This window comes from Pipistrellus hanaki, assembly GCF_964339955.1.
Source record: "Pipistrellus hanaki genome assembly, chromosome: 18".
NCBI classification, from domain to species: domain Eukaryota; kingdom Metazoa; phylum Chordata; class Mammalia; order Chiroptera; family Vespertilionidae; genus Pipistrellus; species Pipistrellus hanaki.
Window position 1 is genome coordinate 35,337,162 of NC_140520.1, and position 21,774 is coordinate 35,358,935.

At 48.9% G+C, this 21,774-nt stretch overlaps 1 protein-coding gene across 3 annotated transcripts; it reads right to left on the reverse strand.

The window, feature by feature from the left end:
• Positions 1–312: 312 nt before the first annotated feature.
• On the reverse strand, positions 313–20,083 carry LOC311613283 (Fc receptor-like protein 1). 3 transcript variants are annotated; one of them, XM_084866987.1, is made up of 11 exons: positions 18,660–20,083; positions 14,247–14,267; positions 10,260–10,529; positions 8,299–8,583; positions 7,865–8,143; positions 7,014–7,127; positions 5,428–5,455; positions 3,833–3,915; positions 3,548–3,619; positions 2,947–3,339; positions 313–1,374 (listed from the first exon to the last, which is right to left on the reverse strand). In XM_084866987.1, exons 1-10 carry the CDS (start codon positions 18,688–18,690, stop codon positions 3,122–3,124), a joined length of 1,401 nt encoding a protein of 466 aa, XP_084723113.1. In that variant the 5' UTR covers positions 18,691–20,083; the 3' UTR covers positions 313–1,374; positions 2,947–3,121. The 3 variants fall into 3 exon arrangements, with proteins under 3 accessions (XP_084723113.1, XP_084723114.1, XP_084723112.1); XM_084866988.1 differs by lacking the exons at positions 14,247–14,267; positions 18,660–20,083 and having other exon boundaries at positions 2,947–2,978; positions 10,260–12,663; XM_084866986.1 differs by lacking the exons at positions 14,247–14,267; positions 18,660–20,083 and having other exon boundaries at positions 10,260–12,663.
• Between the last annotated feature and the right edge of the window lie 1,691 nt (positions 20,084–21,774).

Here is a 21,774-nt window from a genome sequence, read left to right on the forward strand (position 1 = left end):
GTAAGAACACTGACAGAATTCAGAATCACAGGCTGCTTTTAAGTTTATCATATACTTTTCTTTTTTATATTCATCATAGTTGTGCATTGCTATGTTTGTCTAAAGCACATGTGTCAAACACAAGGCCCTCGGGCCAAATCCAGCCCGCCAGGCCTTGCAATGTGGCCCGCACCGCGCTGTCATCACTGCACTCCGCTGTCAGTTTATGACATTGTCAGTTTATGACTGTTCAGTAAACCATTCGGCCCGCGATTTAGGCTGGATTTTAGATTTTGGCCCCTTCTCTGATTGAGTTTGACACCCCTAGTCTAAAGGAATAAAAGGTGGCATTTTCAACTTTGAAAAAATATTTCATGGTATTTTATTAAATAGGTATATTTCTAAATATTTACATATTTACAACGATGTATAAATGTCTGTACAAAAATAGAAAAATCTCTGCAGAGTTGTGATTTTTAACAATGCTCAACGTTTAACAATGGGGCTACTTGTGGTGTTAAATTATAGGGAGCACTTTAATTTTTTACATTTTAGGCTTTAAATTGTTTAAATTTATAAGCGTTAGCAAATGGTTAATTTAAAATTAAAATACAAACTCCAAACCTTATTAACACATGTTTTCACAACATTTGTGAATAAAAACTTATATTCACAAAGCTTCTAGGGCGGCAACAAAGGCAGGACATCGGATGTAGTGACAAGCACAAATATTCTCATTACAAATCCGGATGGACCTGTGCATATAAAGCATGCTAACATTGAGCATAAGTGCAGTGATGTCTTATGTAACCTTGTTTCAATTCTGATCAGTGACTTCAAATGTGATGAGTCACATATTTTATGGAGAAACGGGAAGATTAATGTAAGTGGTCAGTGCCATCTGAGCAGAAAAAGCACCCGAACACCATGATGGACACAGCTCTCTGTACGGAGAAGTCCCACGGAATCACTAACCGTGGGTTTTGTGCTCCCCAAGCCTCACTTTCCCTCCACCCCAAAGTCCTAAATTCTTTTATCCTTGTCTTGTTTCCTCTTGGAAAAAGAAGTTAGAGCACAATTTGACCTGGGCCTGAAAGAACCAGCAAGCCTCCGGTTCTGGCAGCAGAGTCCTTCCCGTTTCTTCATTCATGGTGGGCCTCTGGGGCGGTCTCTTCGGGGCTGGAGCCAACCTTGCCTTCCAGGAGAGGTGGAAATCGTCCCGTGGAGGGCACGCCCCTGGATGAGGCTGCTGGAGAGCTGACTCCCCAGATCTCTGAAGAGCACACTGGTCCTGAGGCCTGGGGTCGCAGGGTCTTCTGTAATTTACATGGCATCTTCATAGTCGTCATCTGTAGTGCTTGTGGTGTTCACTCTGGAGTAGATGGCCGAGGGGTCCTAGAGGCACAGGCACAGGGATAAGGCCGGAGCAGGGGACACAGGGAGAGCATGCCTCCCCCCGAGGCTCCTTCCCGAGCAGCATGAAGGCACGGTGCGCCGTGCAGCACAGGGATTAGAAGTTACTGGAAGCCGAAACCGGTTTGGCTCAGGGGATAGAGCATCAGCCTGCAGACTGAGAGGTCCCAGGTTCGACTCCGGTCAAGGGCATGTACCTTGGTTGTGGGCATATCCCCAGTAGGGGGTGTGCAAGAGGCAGCTGATTGATGATTAACTCTCATCAATGTTTCTGACTATCACTTTCTCTTCCTCTCTGTGAAAAATCAATTAAATATATATTAAAAAAAAAAAAAGTTACTGGAAGACGGTGGTCCTAGGGCGGCCTTTTCAAAGGGTCTGCCCACTGGTGGGCTGCAGAGGGGCTGCCGATGACCTGCAAACGGATCCAAACACATGAGACCTCCTCTCATTCTTATGGGCCATGGCGAGGCAGCTCCAGGGGCTGGCAGGTGTTTTTTGTTAAATATCAGAATTTGGTATTCATAAACTAAATGTAGCATGCCACCTAGGGGGTAATCAAGGACTTGAATTCTGTCCTGAGACCTTTGGCTGTCACACCACATGTGACAAAACTGCAAAGCACCTGCTGTCCCTGCATCCATGAAGATCAAGGCATTTCTGCATTTTATGAAAGCATTTTTGTATCATCAGTGATGTTATGAATTGTTCCAAGTTTAGAAACTAGCTATTTTTAATTATAAACATCATTGTTTAGCTTATTAATTTATATTTCTACTAGAAGCCCAGTGCACGAAATTCATGCACGGGTAGGGTCCTTAGGCATGGCTGGCGATCAGGGATGATTGGGGCCTTTCAGCTGCCTACTGGGGCCTCCCTTCATCCTACGCTGTCCCCTGGTGGCCAGCACACGTCATTGTGAGCAATTGAACTCCCAGCCTCCCAGTAAAATTCCCGAGGGGACACTTTGCATTTTAGCCTTTTATCTAGAGAGATGTGTTGTTTAGTTAACCTTACAGCACCAAGTTATGTATGTACAGCTTGAGAATATTTCAGTGTAACGATTTTTAAATAAAAATTTTAGACTACAGTTTAGTCCCAAACACCCATATGTCCATGGCTAAAATACATGTATAAGTAAGCCTCCCAAATGTCCCTCTACAGTGACACTTTGTCGTTATAACTGAATGTTTTTATACCCACTGTGTGAGAAGACAATGGGATCTTTCCTTTTTCCTTAGTGGCCATTGTTTTAAAAGTATGAGAACCAGCCGAAACCGGTTTGGCTCAGTGGATAGAGCATAGACCTGCAGACTGAAAGGTCCCAGGTTCGATTCCAGTCAAGGGCATGTACCTTGGTTGGGGCACATCCCCAGTAGGGGGTATGCAAGAGGCAGCTGATTAATGATTCTCTCTTATTGATGTTTCTAACTCTGTATCCCTCTCTCTTCCTCTCTGTAAAAAATCAATAAAATTATATATTTTTTAAAAAGTATGAGAACCAGACCCCAGAAGAAAGAGCCTGGAGGAAGAACCATGGGAATTCCAACTCACCGTGCCCTGCACCCGTGTCCTCAGGGATGGTGCTGTGAAGAAAAGGGTGCATGCTGTGAGGTTGTATTTACACTTAACGTCCTTCACGAAGTTGGTTTTAATAAAGGCTTCTTCCCCTCCTGTCTATTGCCAGTGGATTTATTTCTATTAACACTTTTGCTCACGTTTCTGCCTGTCACAAACACACTTCCCTTACTCTGCGGAGAAAAAGTAACAGCCCGGGGGCGGGAGGGTGAGTAGGCCCCTCCTGGCATTCACAGCGGCCAGCACTTCTGGGCCCACCATGTAGGACAGCAGTAGCCACTGGGCGGCGGTGTCGGGTGCTGTGGAGTCCATAGGGCTCCTCGCGGAGAGAAGCAGCAGCCATTCTCTCCCGGGCTTGCACCCACCCGACTGCAGAGGGAGGCGCACACCCCTCGGTCAGGTCATGCAGCCTCGGCACTGGGTTCTTCTCGAGGCAGGTTCCAGGCCAAAGGCCGGTCTTCAGAGAGGCCCAGCAATGCCCAGGCAGCGCCAAGGCCAAGGGCACAGCTCTACACAGCCCTTTCTCGGTCCCAGGAAAGACAAGAGTCAGAGAAGAAGGCGCTCCGCCGTGTCTTACCGGCAGCCGATTGCCGCTCCTGTTGCGTGTGGTACACCAGGGAGTAAACCTCTCCTCCGCTGACAACGTTCACTGAAAGAGGGAGAAAGGAGGCATTGCCACCCGTCCCTCCCGCCTGCCACGCACGCTGCTTCACACACACCGCCTTCTCGGCGGGAAGACGGGCGGTGCGTCTGTGTGGAGAGGTGGCCGAGCACAGGGGGCCAGGTGTGACTGGCAGACATGACCCACGGCCTCTTCCCGGCTCGCTCTCCCTGCGTTGGTCCGGGTCGTAGGGAACCTCACCGTTTTCGTAGACGGGCTGCTGCTGCGCTGGCGCTGCTGCATTCAGGTATGCGGATTCTCGGGGCGCGGGGCTGGGAGGGCTCCTGCAAACACAGAGACTCGTGCTATCGTCTGTGATAGCATTCCAGACGTGGCCATCTGAGATATGAGGAAGACACTGAGAGGGGCCTTTAGGAAGAGTTCTAAGGAGCACAGTGATTTCTGGGGAATCAGCCATCCACACAGCTGTGTGGCAGAAGCCACAGCCCAACACCGGGCCTGAGGAAGACCCGGCAGAGTGTCTCTGGGCATACATCCCACAGGTGCCAGGCCCTCCTCTGACTGGCTCACTGTGCCATTGCTCACACCAGGAACAGTGCCGTTCACATTACGGGTGCTCGGTAAGTACAAAATGAAGAAAATTGATTCACTCCAGACGGAAAGCATGTTGCTAGGTAGAGCAAGCGTCTTGAGGAAAGAAAATAAGATCATTGTCTTGGCATGTATATGCTACGCTGATCTGGGAAAAAACACACCCCAAAGAACATTATAACCAGATGAACAAAAAAATGGATCCTGAGGCAGTAAAGCATTGAACAGATTGTCAAATTACAGCGGGAAGGCTGGGAGAGGGGGAGAGATATCAACCGAAGGATTTGTATCCATATATATAAGCACATCAAATGGACACAAGACACTAGGGGAGTGGGATGAGGGCATGTGACAGGGGGTAGGGGAGGATGGGGGAAGGTTAATGGGGGGGGAGATATATGTACTATTATGTGTAATACTTTAAACAATAAAATTAAATTTAAAAAACAATAATAAAACACCTCTTTTGGCATAAACAATAACACACACTATAAAAATATATCAACAAAATATTGATATCCCTAGATGAAAGCATTCTAAAAATCTTTCCCTCTTCTAAACTTCTAAAGGACTTTATCATGAAAAACGTCGGTGTGTTCATTACTCTCTGGCCTGTGTTACAGAAGTGTATATTTATCTATGATACTTCACGACTCTCAAAATGTGTATATATTTTCAGGCTTTTCAGCACTGGATGGAATGACTTGTAAACCCTCAGATATTGGTGAACCGATTGAATGAATGCATTGAATGAGTCAAAGTAATATAGCTTTCTTATTCTACAGATTTCGTGAAAGCAGTAAATTATGAAGAATGATGAAAGGATTTAAATTAATTTGTCAACATATAAAAGAAGAAGAGTAACAAATGAATATTCCAAGTTATCAGTGAGGGAACTGTGGAGTGGATGTTTTGGATATAATAAAAATATGGTTCGGCTGCCATGGCTCAGTGGTTAAGTGTTGACGTATGAACCAGGAGGTCACGGTTCAATTCCCAGTCAGGGCACGTGCCCCCGGTTGCAGGCTCAATAACCAATGTGGGGTGTACAGGAGGCAGCGACCAATGATTCTCTCTCATCACTGATGTTTCTATCTCTCTCTCCCTCTCCCTTCCTCTCTGAAATCAATAAAATATATATCTGTATTTTAATATGAAGAAAGCTCTTGAGAGAGGACCATTTAATTTTTATAAAATAGATTTTTCTACACTGTCCGTGGAGGCAGAGAAAGCAGAGGCCTCACCTGGGTGGATCCCTGGCTGAGCGTCTTCCTGAAAGTCAAACACATGAGCACATGTCAGTGGGGGACTCTCTCCATCCGTTTTTTCCACCACGTCCCCCACCACCTTCTCGGCCCCCGGAGCCTTGAAGGTGAGGACAGGCTTGTGCGGGGCATGTTTGCCATGCCAGCACGCCTGTCACAGATGCCACTGTGTGCCCAAGGGACAAGCTGGCAGCCATTCAGGCCGGTCCTGCATTTTGCCTATAAAGAGACTCGGGTCTAGAAGAATTAACTGAGCTTTCCAATGGCAGTCAATACCAAAGCTTAGACTTGAGCTCAAGCCTTCGAACCTTCACATCTATTATGTTTCTTTGCTTCTGATCTTACAACCACAGCACCTCGTTTTACCGTGACAAGATCCCGCAGAGGAGGCACTGCCCAGCTCTGTGGTCGGCAAACTGCGGCTCGCGAGCCACTTGCGGCTCTTTGGCCCCTTGAGTGTGGCTCTTCCACAAAATAGCAAGGCCTGGGCAAGTCTGTTTTGAAGAAGTGGCATTAGAAGAAGTTTAAGTTTAAAAAATTCGGCTCTCCAAAGAAATTTCAATCATTGTACTGTTGATAGTTGGCTCTGTTGACTCATGAGTTTGCCGACCACTGGCCCAGCCCTATCACAGATGGGGTGAGGAGCCCAAAAGTGCAAAAAAATGCTTGTAACCTAAATGAGAAGCTCCTAGTGTCTTCTCCTGCCTCGTCTCCAACTTGGTCAGTGGAGGCCAAGAAACCAAGTTAAAGGTACAAACAAATATTTAATTGCCATTGGGGATAAAGTGAAAAACTAAATAACTCGGTACTCTGCTGACGAACACTGGAAGAGAATTGTAGGCTGTGTGAAGCCTCTTGGGGGGAAATGACATGTAAGCCCAGCCAGTGTGGCTCAATGGTTGAGCGTTGACCTGTGAACTAGGAGGTCATGGTTCAATTCCCAATCAGGGCACATGCCTGGGTTGCAGACTCAATCCCCAATGTGGGGCGTGCCGGCGGCAGCCGAACAATGATTCTCTCTCATCGTTGATGTTTCAGTCTCTCTCTCCCTATCCCTTCCTCTCTGAAATCAATTTCAAAATATGTATTTTTTTTAAATGACATTTAAACTGAAAAGTGGAAGAGACCCAGCAATGGGTAGCATGTGAGGCTGTGTGGACAAGCATTGGGGGTGGGGGGAGCATGTGATTTCAGTCTAAGGTGCAAAGGAATGGATGCATTGGCTTTAGCTGGGAGACGGTCAGTATAGCTGGAACTGCTCCCTGTATTTCCAATGCAGAGGCATATTCATTATTTAAATGGTTACATTTCGTATCAAATTAAATCACAGACTCCTTAGGTATCAGCTGGATTTCAGCTGGTAATGCAAAGGGGATAGGAACTTTACTAACAACATCACACCGCTCTGCCAGGTGCCATTCCCTGCTGTGAGCTGTAAGCAGATCTGCAGGCAGGGTGACTCCCGCGGTGCGTTCATTCTTTATCGTATCCGTGTCACCAAGGCAGCCTGTTTCCGTGAAAGCCAAGGTCACTGTAACAACATACCAATCTCCACAAATACTCACCTGCTCTTCTCTTGAGCCAACAGCAAACTATCAGGGCCACAGCGGTGAGACCAAGGCTGCCGAGCAGCCCCTCAAGAATGGCTGGAGGGAGATTCTCTCCGTCCTCCGCGGGCACTGAGGAGAGAGACCTGTGGGTGAGCTGCCGAGGAGAAGGACTTCGATATGAAGAGCAGACTTCCTGAGGCCAAGGCCAGCTCTCCGCAGGGGGCGGGGGAGTGAGACTTAGTCATCTGGAGACTTGCAGCTCTTCACAATGATGGAAGAACCAGAGGGGCACTCAGGCATGAGGCCCTCCAGGCCCCCTCAGAGACATCCCCCCACTGAACAGCACCACCCACTGAACCCCATCTGGAGTAACAGCAGCAAAAATGACCCCTCTTGCTGAAACCGGTTTGGCTCAGTGAATAGACCGTCAGTCTGAGGACTGAAAGGTCCCAGGTTCGATTCCGATCTAGGGCATGTACCTTGGTTGCGGGCACATCCCCGATCGGGGGTGTGCAGGAGGCAGCTGGTCGATGTTTCTCTCTCATAGATCCCTGTCCCTTCCTCTCTGTAAAAAACCAATTATATATATATATATATATATATATATATATATATATATATATATATATATTTTATTATTTTTTTTTTAATGGCCCCTCTTAAGGCAGTGCAATGTTGTTAGTAGTGTTGTCTGTATTGTCAGTTCACAGGCCCATGAGCCCCTCCCAGGATGCTGAGAGAGAGGTGACACCCTCCCAGGACGCTGAGAGAGAGGTGACACCCTCCCAGGACGCTGAGAGAGAGGTGACACCCTCCCAGGACGCTGAGAGAGGCGCTGGCCAGGACCGCCCGGGGCTGAGCGGTACCTGTGACGCGGAGTGGCACCGCCTCGCTGCGCCGGGGCCCCCGGCCGTTGTCGGCCTCGCAGGAGTAGTTCCCGGAGTGGTCTGCGGTCAGGGAGAGGTTGAAGGATGCTCCCCCTCCGAAGGGGGCCGAGCGGCTCCCCAGGGGGACGTCCTCGTGGTAGAACAGGTACAGGATCGGGGGAGAGCCCCTCGCGGCCTCGCAGTGCAGCTCCACCGCCTCCCCCGCCGCCTTCTCGGCCCCCGGGGCCTTGACGGTGAGGACAGGCTGAGACACTGGAACTGAGGGAGACGGTGGGTGTCTAGGAGGGTGTCTGATGGGGGACAGGCTCACCATCTTCGCCCTCAGGGGCTCCGGCTTCCCCGGGACGCCCCCAGAGACCCTCGGAGCCCCCTGCGCCAGCTCCCGGCGGCTGGCGGGCAGGGAGGGCACTCACTTCCGACGGCGATGCTCACCAGCCCGCTGAGGCTGGGGCCGTGGCCGTTGTCCGCCGCGCAGTAGTAGGTCTCCTCGCCTTCTCTCACCGCGGGGACCTCAAACTCGGCGGCCAGGGCGGGCTGGGTCCGCTCTCCCAGTTTGGAGCCCAGGGCCCCTCTGTACCAGCGGAAGGTGACGTCTCCTGTGCCCCCGGCGGCCGCGCAGACCAGCACCAGCGTCTCTCCCTCCATCACACGGCCCCCCCGAGGCCGCATCTCCAGGCTCACGGTGTGGACGGGGACTCCTGCGGAGCACAGGTGACACGGGAGCGCTGAGGAGGGTCAGGGCCGGAGGGGGTGACCGTCCGGGGGGCCCTGGAGAGAGTCACCCGCTGTGCAGTCTAATTGGGGCGGGGGTGGGGTGGGGGGAGAGGCAGGGGGTTCTGCTGCTTTGAACTTGGCGTTGCTTGGGTTGAAGGCGGGAGGCTAAGAAAGGCTCCATAATGTCACCACGGAGGAGGCTGCCTCGCCTCCTCCCTCGGACATGGCCCTCCCGCCACCTGCTGCCCCGCCACCACACAGCCTCCGGCACAGAGTGCTGGGCTCGCTGCCCGCGGCAGGTCAGACCGCCTGGTTTGAGTGGTGCTCCCAGCTCTGTGCGGGGACAGGCCTGGCTCCAGGCTGGGGTGTGTCTGTGTGTGTGTTGGGGGGGGGACGGGGTGTGTGTGTGTAGGTATGTGTGTATGTGTGGTGTGGTGTGTTTGTGTGTGTGTGTGTCTGGTGTGTGTGTGGGTGAGGGGTGTGGGGTGTGGGGTGTGTATGAGTGGTGTGTATGTGTGATGTGGTGTGTGCATGGTGTGTGTGTAGGTGTGTGTGTGTATGTGTAATGTGTATTGTGTGGGGTGTGTGAGGGGATGGGAGGGGTGTGTGTATGTGTGTGTATGTGTGATGTATGTGGGGAGGGTTGGGGGTGTGTAAGTATGTGTGTATGTGTGGTGTGTATGTGTGGTGTGGTGTGGTGTGGTGTGTGTGGTGTGTGTGTGTAGGTGTGTGTGTGTGTATGTGTGATGTGTATGTGGGGGGGTGTGGGGGGATGGGAGGGTGGGATGTGTGTGTGTATGTGTGTGTGCGCTATGTGTGGAGAGGGTGGGGGTGGGGGTGTAGGTATGTGTGTATGTGTGGTGTGTATGTGTGTAGGGGGGTTTGGGGATGTGTGGGGGGATGGGAAGTGGGGTGTATGTGTGGTGTGGTGTGTTTGTGTGTGTGTGTGTGTGTGGTGTGGGGGGATGAGGGGTGTGGGGTGTGTGGTGTGTATGGGTGGTGTGTATGTGTGGTATGGTGTGTTTGTGTGTGTGTGTGGTGTGGTGTATTTATGGTGTGTGTGTGTGTGTGTGTGTGTGTGTCTCCATCACCAATGCTGGCTGTGAGCAGGTCTGGGAGGCCGGGCACCCGGAGAACACTGCTCAGGGCACAATGGGCACATGTTTGTCCGAGAAGGAGAGGGAGTCAGGAGCATCAGCCCTGACTTGCCACAACAGCTGTGATTTTGAATCAGAAAACGCCTTCTTTTCTATCCTTGAAAGCCAGGCCACACTTTCTGCCCTAAGCCCATCCGTAACAGCCTCTCCCGCCACCGCAGGCATCGTTCTCCGTGTGCTTTCATTCCCGCACTCCTGCGCCACACGCCCTGCGCGCCTCCATCGTGGTTCGGAGCGCTGACGGGGCAGCCGCTACGGTAATCAGGGACCGTGTTATGCAGATTTTCTCCACTCTCTCCCGCAGCTGGAGACGCACATAAAGTTTGTCCAAATGCTCTTCTGCTTGGAGGGATGGGAATAGCGATGGGAAGGGAGGAGCCCTGAGGACTCGGACAGAGGGCAGCCCGGGTACCGCTCCTATGTCCGCAGGAGCAGAACGAACGGACAAGCCAGCACGGCCAGCTCACGCCCCTCCGCCGCCCAGCAGGGGCCCCAGCACTCACTCCGCACATGGATCAGGACTCTCCTGCTCCGGAAGGTCTTCGGTGCTTCCGCAGTAGTCCGAGCTGCACACCAGTAGGAGCCTGAATGCGCCCTCGTCAGGGCAGGGACCCAGAGCTCCGGGGAGTCGGTCCAGCTCGGCCCCAGGACGGACACATCTTTGAAGAAGCAGAACTGGACGCCTACCTTCTGCAGAGGGAACTGGGTCCTGCAGGTCAGGGTCATTGAGTTCCCCTCTACGGGCTGAGAAGGCCTGACTGTCAAAAGCAGCTCTAGAGAGAAGGATGAAACACATATTCCAGGGCAGTGGCATTGAGAGTCACGTTGTATTCTTAGCATTTGAAACAAGACCGAGAGCCTGCCCTAGCCAGCGTGGCTCAGTGGATAGAGCGGCGGCCTGTGGACTGTAGGGTCCCAGATCTTATTCTGGTCAAGGGCACGTGCCTGGGCTGCAGGTTTGATCCCCAGTAGGGGGTGGGCAGAAGGCAGCCGATCGCTGATTCTCTCTCCTCATTGATGTTTCTATCTCTCCCTCTCCTTTCCTCTCTGACATCAATAAAAATAAGAAAAAGAGGGAGAACCAGCCAACGGGACAAACAGATCGCATCACCACCCGCAAATGGGGTCCTGGGCTTCCCTCTGCCACGTGCCCACCCCGCACACCTGCCTCGGCCTGGCATCGCCTCCGCCACAGGCAACCCTGACCTCTGACTCGGTTCTTACTCACTGAGGTGTCTCTCCGTGAACTGAGAGCACCGACACTGACAGCTGGCATTGGGGAAGACAGAGCTTGGAGCCTTTGGAAAAGTGAATACAGCTCACCCACCCTTGTCACAGGCCTCAGTGGTTATTTTCTTGTGTCTCCTTTCCCCTGGCATCTCAGACTTTCCCTTTCAAAGACAGAATGTAGAACCTGGAGGATCTGGGAAAGACTTGGGGAAACCCGATTCCTTCTTTACTGATTCTCTCCTGCCCTTTTTATTGTAAGAATTTATTATGAGAGAAGCAGGCATGTACTTGCTTAGAAATGTCCTCAGTCCACACGTCTGCACAGCCTGTGTTCTGAGACTCTTTGTTTGTTTACTTTTTTCATAGGCACCTATGTCTGTCTGTTTGTTTGTGGGTTTTTTTTTTTTTCTTTCCTTTCCTTTTCTCTTCTCTTCTTCTGAGACCCCTATATAAGCTGTGCTTACAAGGAGAAAATTAAATTCATATCTTGCGCCTCAGGGGTGTATGTTTTTGCCTTAGGAGTTTTCTCCTGGATGAATTGAGGATGGTTATATTTGTATTCTGCTTTCACCTCATCTCCTTATGGTGAGGAAAGAAAGAGGTATTTCTTAGGAAAATGCTTAAAATTTCCCAAATAGCAGCGGCTCTGGGGGTTGAATGAACAAACCCCTGAATGGCCAGTGCTCTCGGGATTCTGATGTTTCATGAGCTGCTCCCTCAGATAAAAACGTGAGGGTCCCAGGTCCCCAAGGAGGTGTTTCCGGTTTGGTATCTGTAATCTTCCCCCTGGAATGCTGTACCCTGGGGCTTGGAGAGCATCAGCCCCAGAATGTGCGACCGGAGTTGCCCCGGGCTGGGGGGCGGGATGCCCGGCACAGTGGAGTCCCTGTCTCTCCTTGGATGACTGCAGTCCCTAGAGGTGCGAGGAGCAGCACAGAAGTCGGGTCTGAGCGGAAAGGGGAAGAACGCAGGTACCTGGGCACCCGGAGGCTGCTTTTCTGAATGAGTCTGGGTTGAGGATGGAGTAGGTATCAGAAAGCACAGTTTTCAAGGGTTTGGAGCTCAATCTTACAGTGTGGGGCTTATTTCAAACTAGAGGCCCAGGGCATGAATTCTTGCACGGGTGGGGTCCCTTGGCCTGGCCCACAATCGGGGCGATCGGGGCCATCTTGCCCAGTCCCGATCAGGGCCTGTCAGGACCGGCCAGAGGGAGGGACCACAGAAGGTTGGCTGTGGGAGCCCTCTTCCACCAGGGGCAGTCCCTGTGTTGAGCATCTGCTACCTGGTGGTCAGTGTGCGTCATAGCTACTGGCCAGTCATCCAGTTGCTTGGGCTTTTATATATATATAGATAATTCTCAGGCGCAAAGGCTCATGGGAAATTCCTGGTGGCAGAAACTTTCATCACCCGGGGCGCGGCTTAGGCGAGGACCAGGCACTCGTGGGCCTTCACAGGAGTTAAAACGGGGCCAAGAAGAAGACACCGTGGCATCAACCAGGCGTGGGTTAGACTTGGACAAACACCAGCCGAGGGGCCCAGCCGGAGGAGTCGGCTCTGAGTATCTCTCCTCACAGGAACCCGAATCTGGGGTTCTCTCACTGCACGTGCAGCCTGTGTCCCTGATGGGACAGCGCAGCCTCATTTAACTTTGTGCTCAGGATTTTATATACAAAAAAAAAAAAAAAAAAAAAAAAAAAAAAATTCCGCCGAAACCGGTTTGGCTCAGTGGATAAACTCTAGGGGTGTCGAACTCAATCAGAGAAGGGGCCAAAATCTAAAATCCAGCCTAAATCTCGGGCCGAATGGTTTACTGAACAGTCATAAACTGACAATGTCATAAACTGACAGCGGAGTGCAGTGATGACAGCGCGGTGCGAGCCACATTGCAAGGCCTGGCGGGCTGGATTTGGCCCGAGGGCCTTGTGTTTGACACATGTGGATAGAGCATCGGCCTGCAGACTGAAGGGTCCCGGGTTCGATTCTGGTCAAGGGCATGTACCTTGGTTGCGGGCATATCCCCAGTAGGGAGTGTGCAAGAGGCAGCTGATCGATGACTCTCTCTCATTGATGTTTCTAACTCTCTCTCTCCCTTCCTCTCTGTAAAAAAAAAAAAAAATCAATAAAGTATATTAAAAAAAAAGTTCCGACACATGTTAGGTTTAAACACACTTCAGTGAAATACTTCTTCTGGGGGAGCTGTCCTCCTCTCTCCATCTGGTAAAGGTCAGACTTTCAGTGAGGATCAGAACAACGCACACGTTTGCAGAAATCAGAGTCTGAGAGAGGAACCACGCTGGGTGGCCGCTGAGGCAGCCTCAGAGCTAATGCTGGGAAGGAGTCGCAGTGCTGTTTTACATTGCAGGTGGCCCGGGGCGGGCTGTGAGGTGCTCTCCAGGGAATGCGACTCCTGTCCCTCCTGGTGTAACACCGGCTGAGGAGTACACTGGTGCCTCGGAGCCCCTGAGGCTGCGAGGGCAGAGATTCTTCTAAAATCAGTCTTTAGCCGAAGCCGGTTTGGCTCAGTGGATAGAGCGTGGGCCTGCGGACTGAAGGGTCCCAGGTTCGATTCCGGTCAAGGGTATGTACCTTGGTTGCGGGCACATCCTCGGTGGGAAGTTTGCAGGAGGCAGCTGGTGGATGATTCTCTCTCATTGATGTTTCTAACTCTCTATCCCTCTCCCTTCCTCTCTGTAAAAAATCAATAAAATATATATAAAATAAAATAAAATAAAATCAGTCTTTGAGGGAGGGTGGCTGGGTGGGAGGTAACCAACCAAAGACCTTCTATGCATACATGCAAAACCCATGGGCCCACACAGTGCGGTGGTGAGGGCCTAGGGTGGCGGTGGGCTGGAGGGAGTCAATGGGGGGAGAAGGAGTCATATGTGATACTTTCCACAATAAAGAATTCTGAAGACAATTGTTATAAAAATACATAAATAAAAATAAAATCAGTCTTGGGCACCCATGGCTTCTGTGTGCAAGCAGCACATCCCTCCCTAAGCTGGGACTTCCCAGGGGGAAAAAAGACTGTGGTTTTGAGGTCAGACCAACACCTGCTCCCCAAGCTGCACATGCAAATATCAGGTGTCACAGAAACAGAGGTGAGCACAGCAGCCTGGGCCCGAGGGGCCCCGGTTATTTATGCACCTCGGAGGCCATCACCAGATGTCAGACAGCCTCCCACTGGCCTCCGGGGTGGGCCCACGTGTCAAGGTGCCCACAGACCATGGAGAGGAAGAAAGGGAAGTGCAACTCACCTGCCGGTTCACAGCGCTGAGCTGGGAGGGAATTCGGCAGAGGTCAGAGGTCAGTGCAGAACACCAAATGCAAAACCAAATGCAAAACCCACGCCACGCTTAATCTCCCAAAGAGCTTCCCAACAACAGACTCTCCTCCCCCACCACCACCGCCACATCTCTCCCTGCCTCTTCCTTTACTCTTCCTCTTCCCTTTCTTCCCTCCTCCCTCCCTTCCTGCTGGTTTTTACCCTGCCTCCCTCCCTTCCTTTCTTCTTTCTCTCCACTCCTTTTCTCACATTCCACATCACCCGTAAGACACCTGCCCATTTATGATCATAAAAGCCATTTCCAAGGACTTCTCTCCCTTATGACTACAAGATGGAGCCTTTGCTTTAGAACTACTTCACAGCTCCCTTCTTCAAGCCCCCCACTTCCAGGTCCTCCTCTCAAAGGCCGGGAGGACCCAGCTCTCATGCTGCCTCGTGTAACGGTAGACAGGACAGGAGAGTGGGAGGCGCCTGCTCAGGCCCAATCATCACCGACACTGCGCCCCCGTGGGGAGCCGGGCTCTCCAGCCCGATGGCCGTCGTAAGAGGCTCTTCCTCTCACTCGCTGTGTCGCCCTGAGAAAAAGGTCCCATCTCTCTCTGCGCTCCTTTGCTGAAGAAATGGGGACAATAGCAGACTTGCCTCATAGAGTTTTGTGAGAATTAAATAAGTTGATAGCCGTAAAATGCTTAGAATGGTACCTAGAACTTGTTTAACATTCAATAAATACTATCTCATTATTATTGTCATCTATTTAAGCCCATGGGGGCTGAGATGCCTTCTTTCTTTAGGTTAAATGTTTATTATTTAAGAAATTATTTCCTTGGGTCAACATACAGGTGGTGGATAGAAGAAAAAGTTGGATAAAGGCTTACATAGAAATCACATTTTCTTTATTCAGCTATACACCAAATACTATATACGAAGCACTGCAGGTGGCACATTGTAGGAATAAAGATGAATGGTAGTCTTTGTTGTCAACATTTTACATTTCAGAGAAAGAGAGCCAATAAGGAAAATAAATCAGAGAAATAAGTTACTGATGATCTCCTGATGGTCTTGACTCTCTAGATTAGGGGTGTCGAACTCAATCAGAGAAGGGGCCAAAATCTAAAATCCAGCCTAAATCGCCGGCCAAATGGTTTACTGAACAGTCATAAACTGACAATGTCATAAACTGACAGCGGAGTGCAGTGATGACAGCGCGGTGCGGGCCACATTGCAAGGCCTGGCGGGCTGGATTTGGCCCGCGGGCCTTGTGTTTGACACATGTGCTCTAGATAGATGTCAATCGGGGAGAAACCTAAATGAAATTAGAGTGAAGGCCTACGGAGCATTTGGAAATGATCCTTTCTGGAGGAGACACAGAGCCCGGAAAGACATTAAGAAGGCATAATCTCTCCTCTCCCCCCTCACCCCCCACGGTGAGATTAGAAGGCCAGAGCATCTGGAATTGACCAGGGGGACTGACAGTGGTTGATATTGGTGTGAGAGCAGTAAGCAGGAGCCAGTCGGGGGATTTCTGGACTTGGTAATAGTTTGGGATTTTTATTTTAGACTAGAGGCTCGATGCATGAAATTCATGCAAGAGTAGGCCTCGATCCTCCAAATTAAGACAGTTCTGACTTAATTTGCATTTGTAAAATCACCCTTACATTGTGAGAAGAATAAAGTACAGACGAACAGAGGAGGCAGGGAGAATGCTAGTGGGAGTTGAATCTAAAAGAGTGGCGATAATCACGGCCCAGGTTAAGGAGTGCTGGTGCTGTGAGGTGGCCAGATTTCAGAGTACGTTTTGAAAATACAAGTGACTCGTGGATCAGATATAAAGTATAAGAGACAGAGAGGAGTTAAGTACAACTCCTAGATTCTTGGCAGTGGCGACTGGAAAAGTGGTGGGCACGTTTATGAAAACGGAGAAATCATGGGGAGAAACAGGTTATGCTTTCAGTGGTGATCACTGGAAGAGCAGAGGATCTGTTTGGATATGCTGAGTTTAAGATACCACCAGACAGCTGAGTGGACATTGTATTCATGAATATTGTTCAAAGGAAAGATCAAATTTGGAGAAATAAGGCTGATTTTAAGTATTTTAAGCTTGAAATGAGATATAAAGTGACCAAACTGTATAACTGGCAGAAGTGAGTAGGAATGGAAAAGAGAGGGGGGGAAAAAGGGTAACAGCCTTAAGAAGGTGAAACATTTTGAGATCAGTAAAGAAGCAGGTTATGAGTTAAAAGGAATGATAGAATAGAGTGTTCCAGAATATAAGCAAAAATGTATAACAAAAGACTGAGTGATCAACTATCAGATACTCCTGAGAGGGTGAATAAGATGAGAAATGCAAACTGAATCCTGAATGGGCACCCTACGGGTGGTTGATATTAGCAAGAATGATTTTAAAGGCGTGGTGGGAATTAAAGACTTTTTTAAGTGAGTTTAAGAAAGCAGAAGAAGGAATTTTAAGGAGCTGGAATAATACAGAAGTTTCCAGGAATTAGAAAGGAGGGAGTGTTTGACTATAAAGAGGGGGCTGAGGACGTTTTTGAAGTGGTGAAATTTATTGAAGTTGTAGAAATGTCCTGTACTTCGATTGTGCTGGAGGTCACATGACACTAAGTCTCTATCAAACATCATAGTGTATTGAAAAAAGTAAAGCTTACTCTAATGTAAATTTAAAATAAAGTTTTAAACCAGGATAGGATGATATGAAGTCAAGATAGCAACTTACGGAAAAATGTATCAAGGGGCCGAGGCATGGTGGAGACATTGAGAAGTCACATTTCTATTCTTTTCAGATGAGATATATGATGGGAATAACCCAGATGAAGAAACGTTTTGAGGGGATCTGGCACCCGAGGCACAAGAGGGGAGTCCTGTCTCTGATAGGATGAAGAACAATACCTTCATGACAGGGGAAGAAAAGACAGGTACGCAACTATAGAGGTGGGTGAATTGATATAGACACAGCAATACAATGAGGTCACGTTCTTCTGGTGGCTTTTATTTTCCTAACGAAGTATTAATTAAAATTATAAACTGGGACTAAGAAGGGAGAAAATTGAGAAGAAAAGAGTAGGTACCACACAGTGGTCAGCAGGAATGGAAGAGCACTGATTGGGAAGGTGCAGGGGGATTGCCTGGTGCGGCTGATCACGGGTGGCCCTGCCTCACAGGGAGGTCAGATGGCAGGATTGTGCCTTTGGCATAAAGTCACACTCAGCTGCTCGGGCACCGGTGTGAAGCGTGCAGAAAACTGTGTTAACCAGGAGACTGCTGTGGGGGAAGAGAGAGGAAGGCATATGCAAAGGAGCATTGTGATGGACTGCAGAGCCTAAGCTGACTGCTGTGAGAAGAGAGGGTGCAGAGCGCAGTGATCCACGATGGAAACGTCGTCCTGGGGAGCTGGAGACAGAGCGTGAGAGAACGTGAGCTGAGACACAGTCTATTGGTTGTGTGGGGGAGGGGGGGTTGATGCTGAAAACAACGATTTTGGAAATAGGGCGGTTGTTAGTAATGTTCTAGGGATTGATGGTAGGAATGGAAGGTCATATAAAAAGACAAAGATAAACAATGTTTATAGAAAGAAGGGCAAAGAACGGAGAGACCCATTTGTTGTACAAACTACCTTTGTGGCTATTGAAAATACCAAAGATAAAATCATCAATTAAAAGTAGAAAGAGCCGGGACCGGTTTGGCTCAATGGATAGAGCGTCGGCTTGGGGACTGAAGGGTCCCGGGTTCGATTCCAGTCAAGGGCATGTACCTTGGTTGCGGGCGCATCCCCAGTAGGGGGTGTGCAAGAGGCAGCTAATCGATGACTCTCTCTCATCGATGTTTCTAACTCTCTATCTCTCTCCCGTCCTTTCTGTATAAAATCAATAAAATATATTTAAAAAAAAAAAAAAAAAAAAAAAAAAGTAGAAAGACAGCCCGGCTGGTGTGGCTCACTGGCTGAGCATCAACCTATGAACCAGGAGGCGGCCAAGGTTTGATTCCCAGTCAGGGCACACGCCCAGGGTGTAGGCTCCGTCCCCAGTGTGGGGCATGCAAGAGGCAGCCGATGGATGACTAATGTTTCTAATTCTCTCTCTCCCTTCCTTTCTGAAATCAATAAAGAATATATAGAAATAAATAAAAGCAGAAAGACAGACAGTGAACACATCCTATGAAATAAAAGCTAAAATGATCATTTTCTTTTTAGAAATCTGGCTTTCCTGTATCTACCACTCTCTGCCCTGCTCCACCCTCCGCTGGAAGGAGAGATCTAAGCCTCCCGGAGCACGGCCAGGCAGAGCCTTATCCTGCGAGTCCCACAGCTCTTCCGAAGACAGAGCCCCCGGGCGATGGAACCCCATACTCCGATCTGCGTGGTCCTACTCACCACAGAGCAGCAGCAAGAGCGTCAGCAGCATGAGGGCGAGGTCGGGGACTGTGATTCGAGATGCTCTCTCGCCAAAAAAAGCATTTACCTCAGAGTGAAGAGGTGGGTTCCTCAGATGTTTGAGGAAGTCAGGACCGGAAATTACAAAAATAGAAGAAGAAACAAGAGTGCTCCAGTGGCCAGTTTCTATTCTCTGTCCTGTAGAGGCGGGAAGATGAGAGGTGCCCTGCCAAGCCTCAGTCAGGATGCTGAGGGCCAGCCGGGGGCAGCAGCTGATAAGGACTTGCACGCGAGAACCTCCCGGAAGGCCAGGGACCAGCACACCACGTGGCGAGATTTGGACAAAACCAGAGCAAAATCCAACAAGCTCCACAAATAACGGATTGAAAGGGTTGAAAACTAGGAATAGCAGCAGGCTCACAAATGTGTGGAGAACTCCACTCTGTTAATCTTTTCTTTATTTGTTCACTTATATTTTACTTTTTCATTTATTTTCTTTCTTTACTATTTCTGTTTTATTTATTATTTATCTCTCTCCTTTCCTTATCTATTTTTTCTCTTTCTCTTCTCTTTTTCTGTTGTTCTTTTATTTAATACTAGGGGCACAGTATTAAATAGGTGCATGAATTTGTGCACCTTGAAGGGTACCGTGGGGCCCCAAGGTTGTGGTGGGCACAGGGGTAGGTCTCGGCCCACCCTCGGTGCTTTTGCCTGGCCCCTCCCACCATGACCCCCAATCCCCTGTCTGCCGGCAGCCCCACTCCCACAGCCACCACTCCTACACATTGACAGTGCTGGCCCCGCTCGCACCCGCTGACCGCACAGAGCGATTGGGGCAATGCTGTCAGCGGGTGCGAGTGGTGGCTGCTGTCCCTATTGCCCCTCAGGAGTAGCAGGAGGTGATCAGGGCCAGCAGCTGCTACTCGTACCCACTGATGTTGCAGAGCAATCGGGAACAGTGTTGGGCACCAGCAGCGGGTTCAAGCAGTGGCTCTAGTGCTGGCAGCCGGTGTAAGGGCCAGGAGGGACCACAGTGTGTGGAAGCAAAGAATTTTCAGCAACCACCAGAGGCTTGCCCTGATGACAGCAACAGGTGCCCTACCTTGGTCTGGTGCCCTGCTCACCTGCTCCACCATCCCGCCATGGCCAACACCTGCCATGTTCCACGCAGCCCCTCGTGGTCAGCACATGTCATAGCAACTGGTTGTTCGGTTGTTCTGCCATTCTGTCTATTTTCATGTTAGCTTTTTATTTTATTCATTATTATTACTGTTTTTATAGTATTATTATTATTATCCCACTCATTACCTTTATTTTAATTTGTATTATTATTTTGTTTTCCCACTTTCTTCTTTCAAATTTTCTTTTTTCCTTTTTTCTTCTTCTTTAATTCTTTTGGCTTCTTATCTTTTAGTATCCATACTTTTTTTCTTAATCTTTTGTTGTTGTCTTTATTTCATTGTTGATGATAGTTTGGTATTTTTTGTGTGTGTGTGTGTGAGAGTTTTTTTAAACATTTTATTTTTTAATATCATTATTTCTTTTTATTGATTTTTTTTCTTTTTACAGAGAGGAAGGGAGAGGGATAGAGAGTTAGAAACATCTATAAGAGAGAAACATTGATCAGATGCCTCTTGCACACCCCCTATTGGGGATGTGCCCGCAACCAAGGTACCTTGACCAGAATCAAACCTGGGACCTTTCAGTCCGCAGACCGATGCTCTAACCACTGAGCCAAACCGGGCTGGGTTTTTTGTTGTTGTTGTTGTTGTTTTTGTTTTGTTTTGGTTTGGTGTTTTTTTTTGGGGGGGGGGTTGCTTTTGTTTTCTCTTGATTTTTTTTTTTTTTCAGTCAACGTCTGCGTAACAGTTGGCACAGGTGGTTGGGGTTGAGCCTCAGAGTCAGGCAGCACGAGGGCTACACCCACCTACTAATGGACACCAGCAATCAAGAGCCAATCACAGCAGGAGGACCCCGATAACCCATGCAAAGGACATTCCTACCACACCCAGCTCAGAAGGTCAAGGAGACTCCACCCCTGGCTCCCACAAGATAATCACTGCAGAAGGTCACCCACCAAAGCGGAGCCCAAGCAGGCCTGTCCATTACACAGAAACAAACAGACATAAACAGCAAAGAGGGGGACAAAGAAACAGACCCAAGAAGCTACAGACAAAACAGCTAAGTGAAATGGAGGCAAGCAATTTATTAGCAACAGAGTGTGAAGTAATGGCTTTAAGGATGATCAACAGCATGAAAAGGGGCATAGAAACCATGAAAAACAACCAGTCAGAAATGAAGAAGGACATATCTGAAATAAAGATACACCCGAAACAGTAATAGTGGTTTAGACAAAGCAGAGAATCAAATCAGCGAATTAGGAGACAAGAAAGAAGAAAAAAATCACTCAATCAGAGTGGCAAAAACAAAATGTAATTAAAAATCTTGAGGATGGCCCTAACTGGCTTGGCTCAGTGGATGGAGCGTCGAACTGCGGACTCAAGGGTCGGAGGCATGTGCCTTGGTGTGGGCACTTCCCCAGTAGGGAGTGTGCAAGAGGCGGCTGATCGGTGTTTCTCTCTCATTGATGTTTCTCTCTATTCCTCTCCCTTCCTCTCTGTAAAAAATCAATAAAAAGTATTTTTTAAAAACCATGAGAATAATTTAAGGGAACTTGGGGACAACATGAAACTTAACCACATCCACATCAGATGGGGAGCCCAGGGAGAAGGAAGTAAGCAAGGTAGAGAGAACCTGTTTGAAGAAATAATAACAGAAAACTTCCCTAACCTCGGGAAGGAAAAAGTCACACAAGAAAGAAGAAAGATCTCAAATTTTTTTAAAAAAAAATCTAACATTTTATCTTAATGACCTAGAAGAAAAAAAATTAAGCCCAAAGTCAGAAGAAGAAAGAACATAATAAAAATTAGAGCAAAATTAGATAAAATAGAGAACACAAAAACAATAGGAATAAATCCATTTAACGAAGACCTGGTTCTTTGAAATGATTAATAAAATTGACAAAATCTTGGCTAGACTCACTAAGGAGAGAAAACAGCCAATAAACAAAATCAGAAATTAAAGAGAAGATACAAGACCCCACAGAAATACAAAA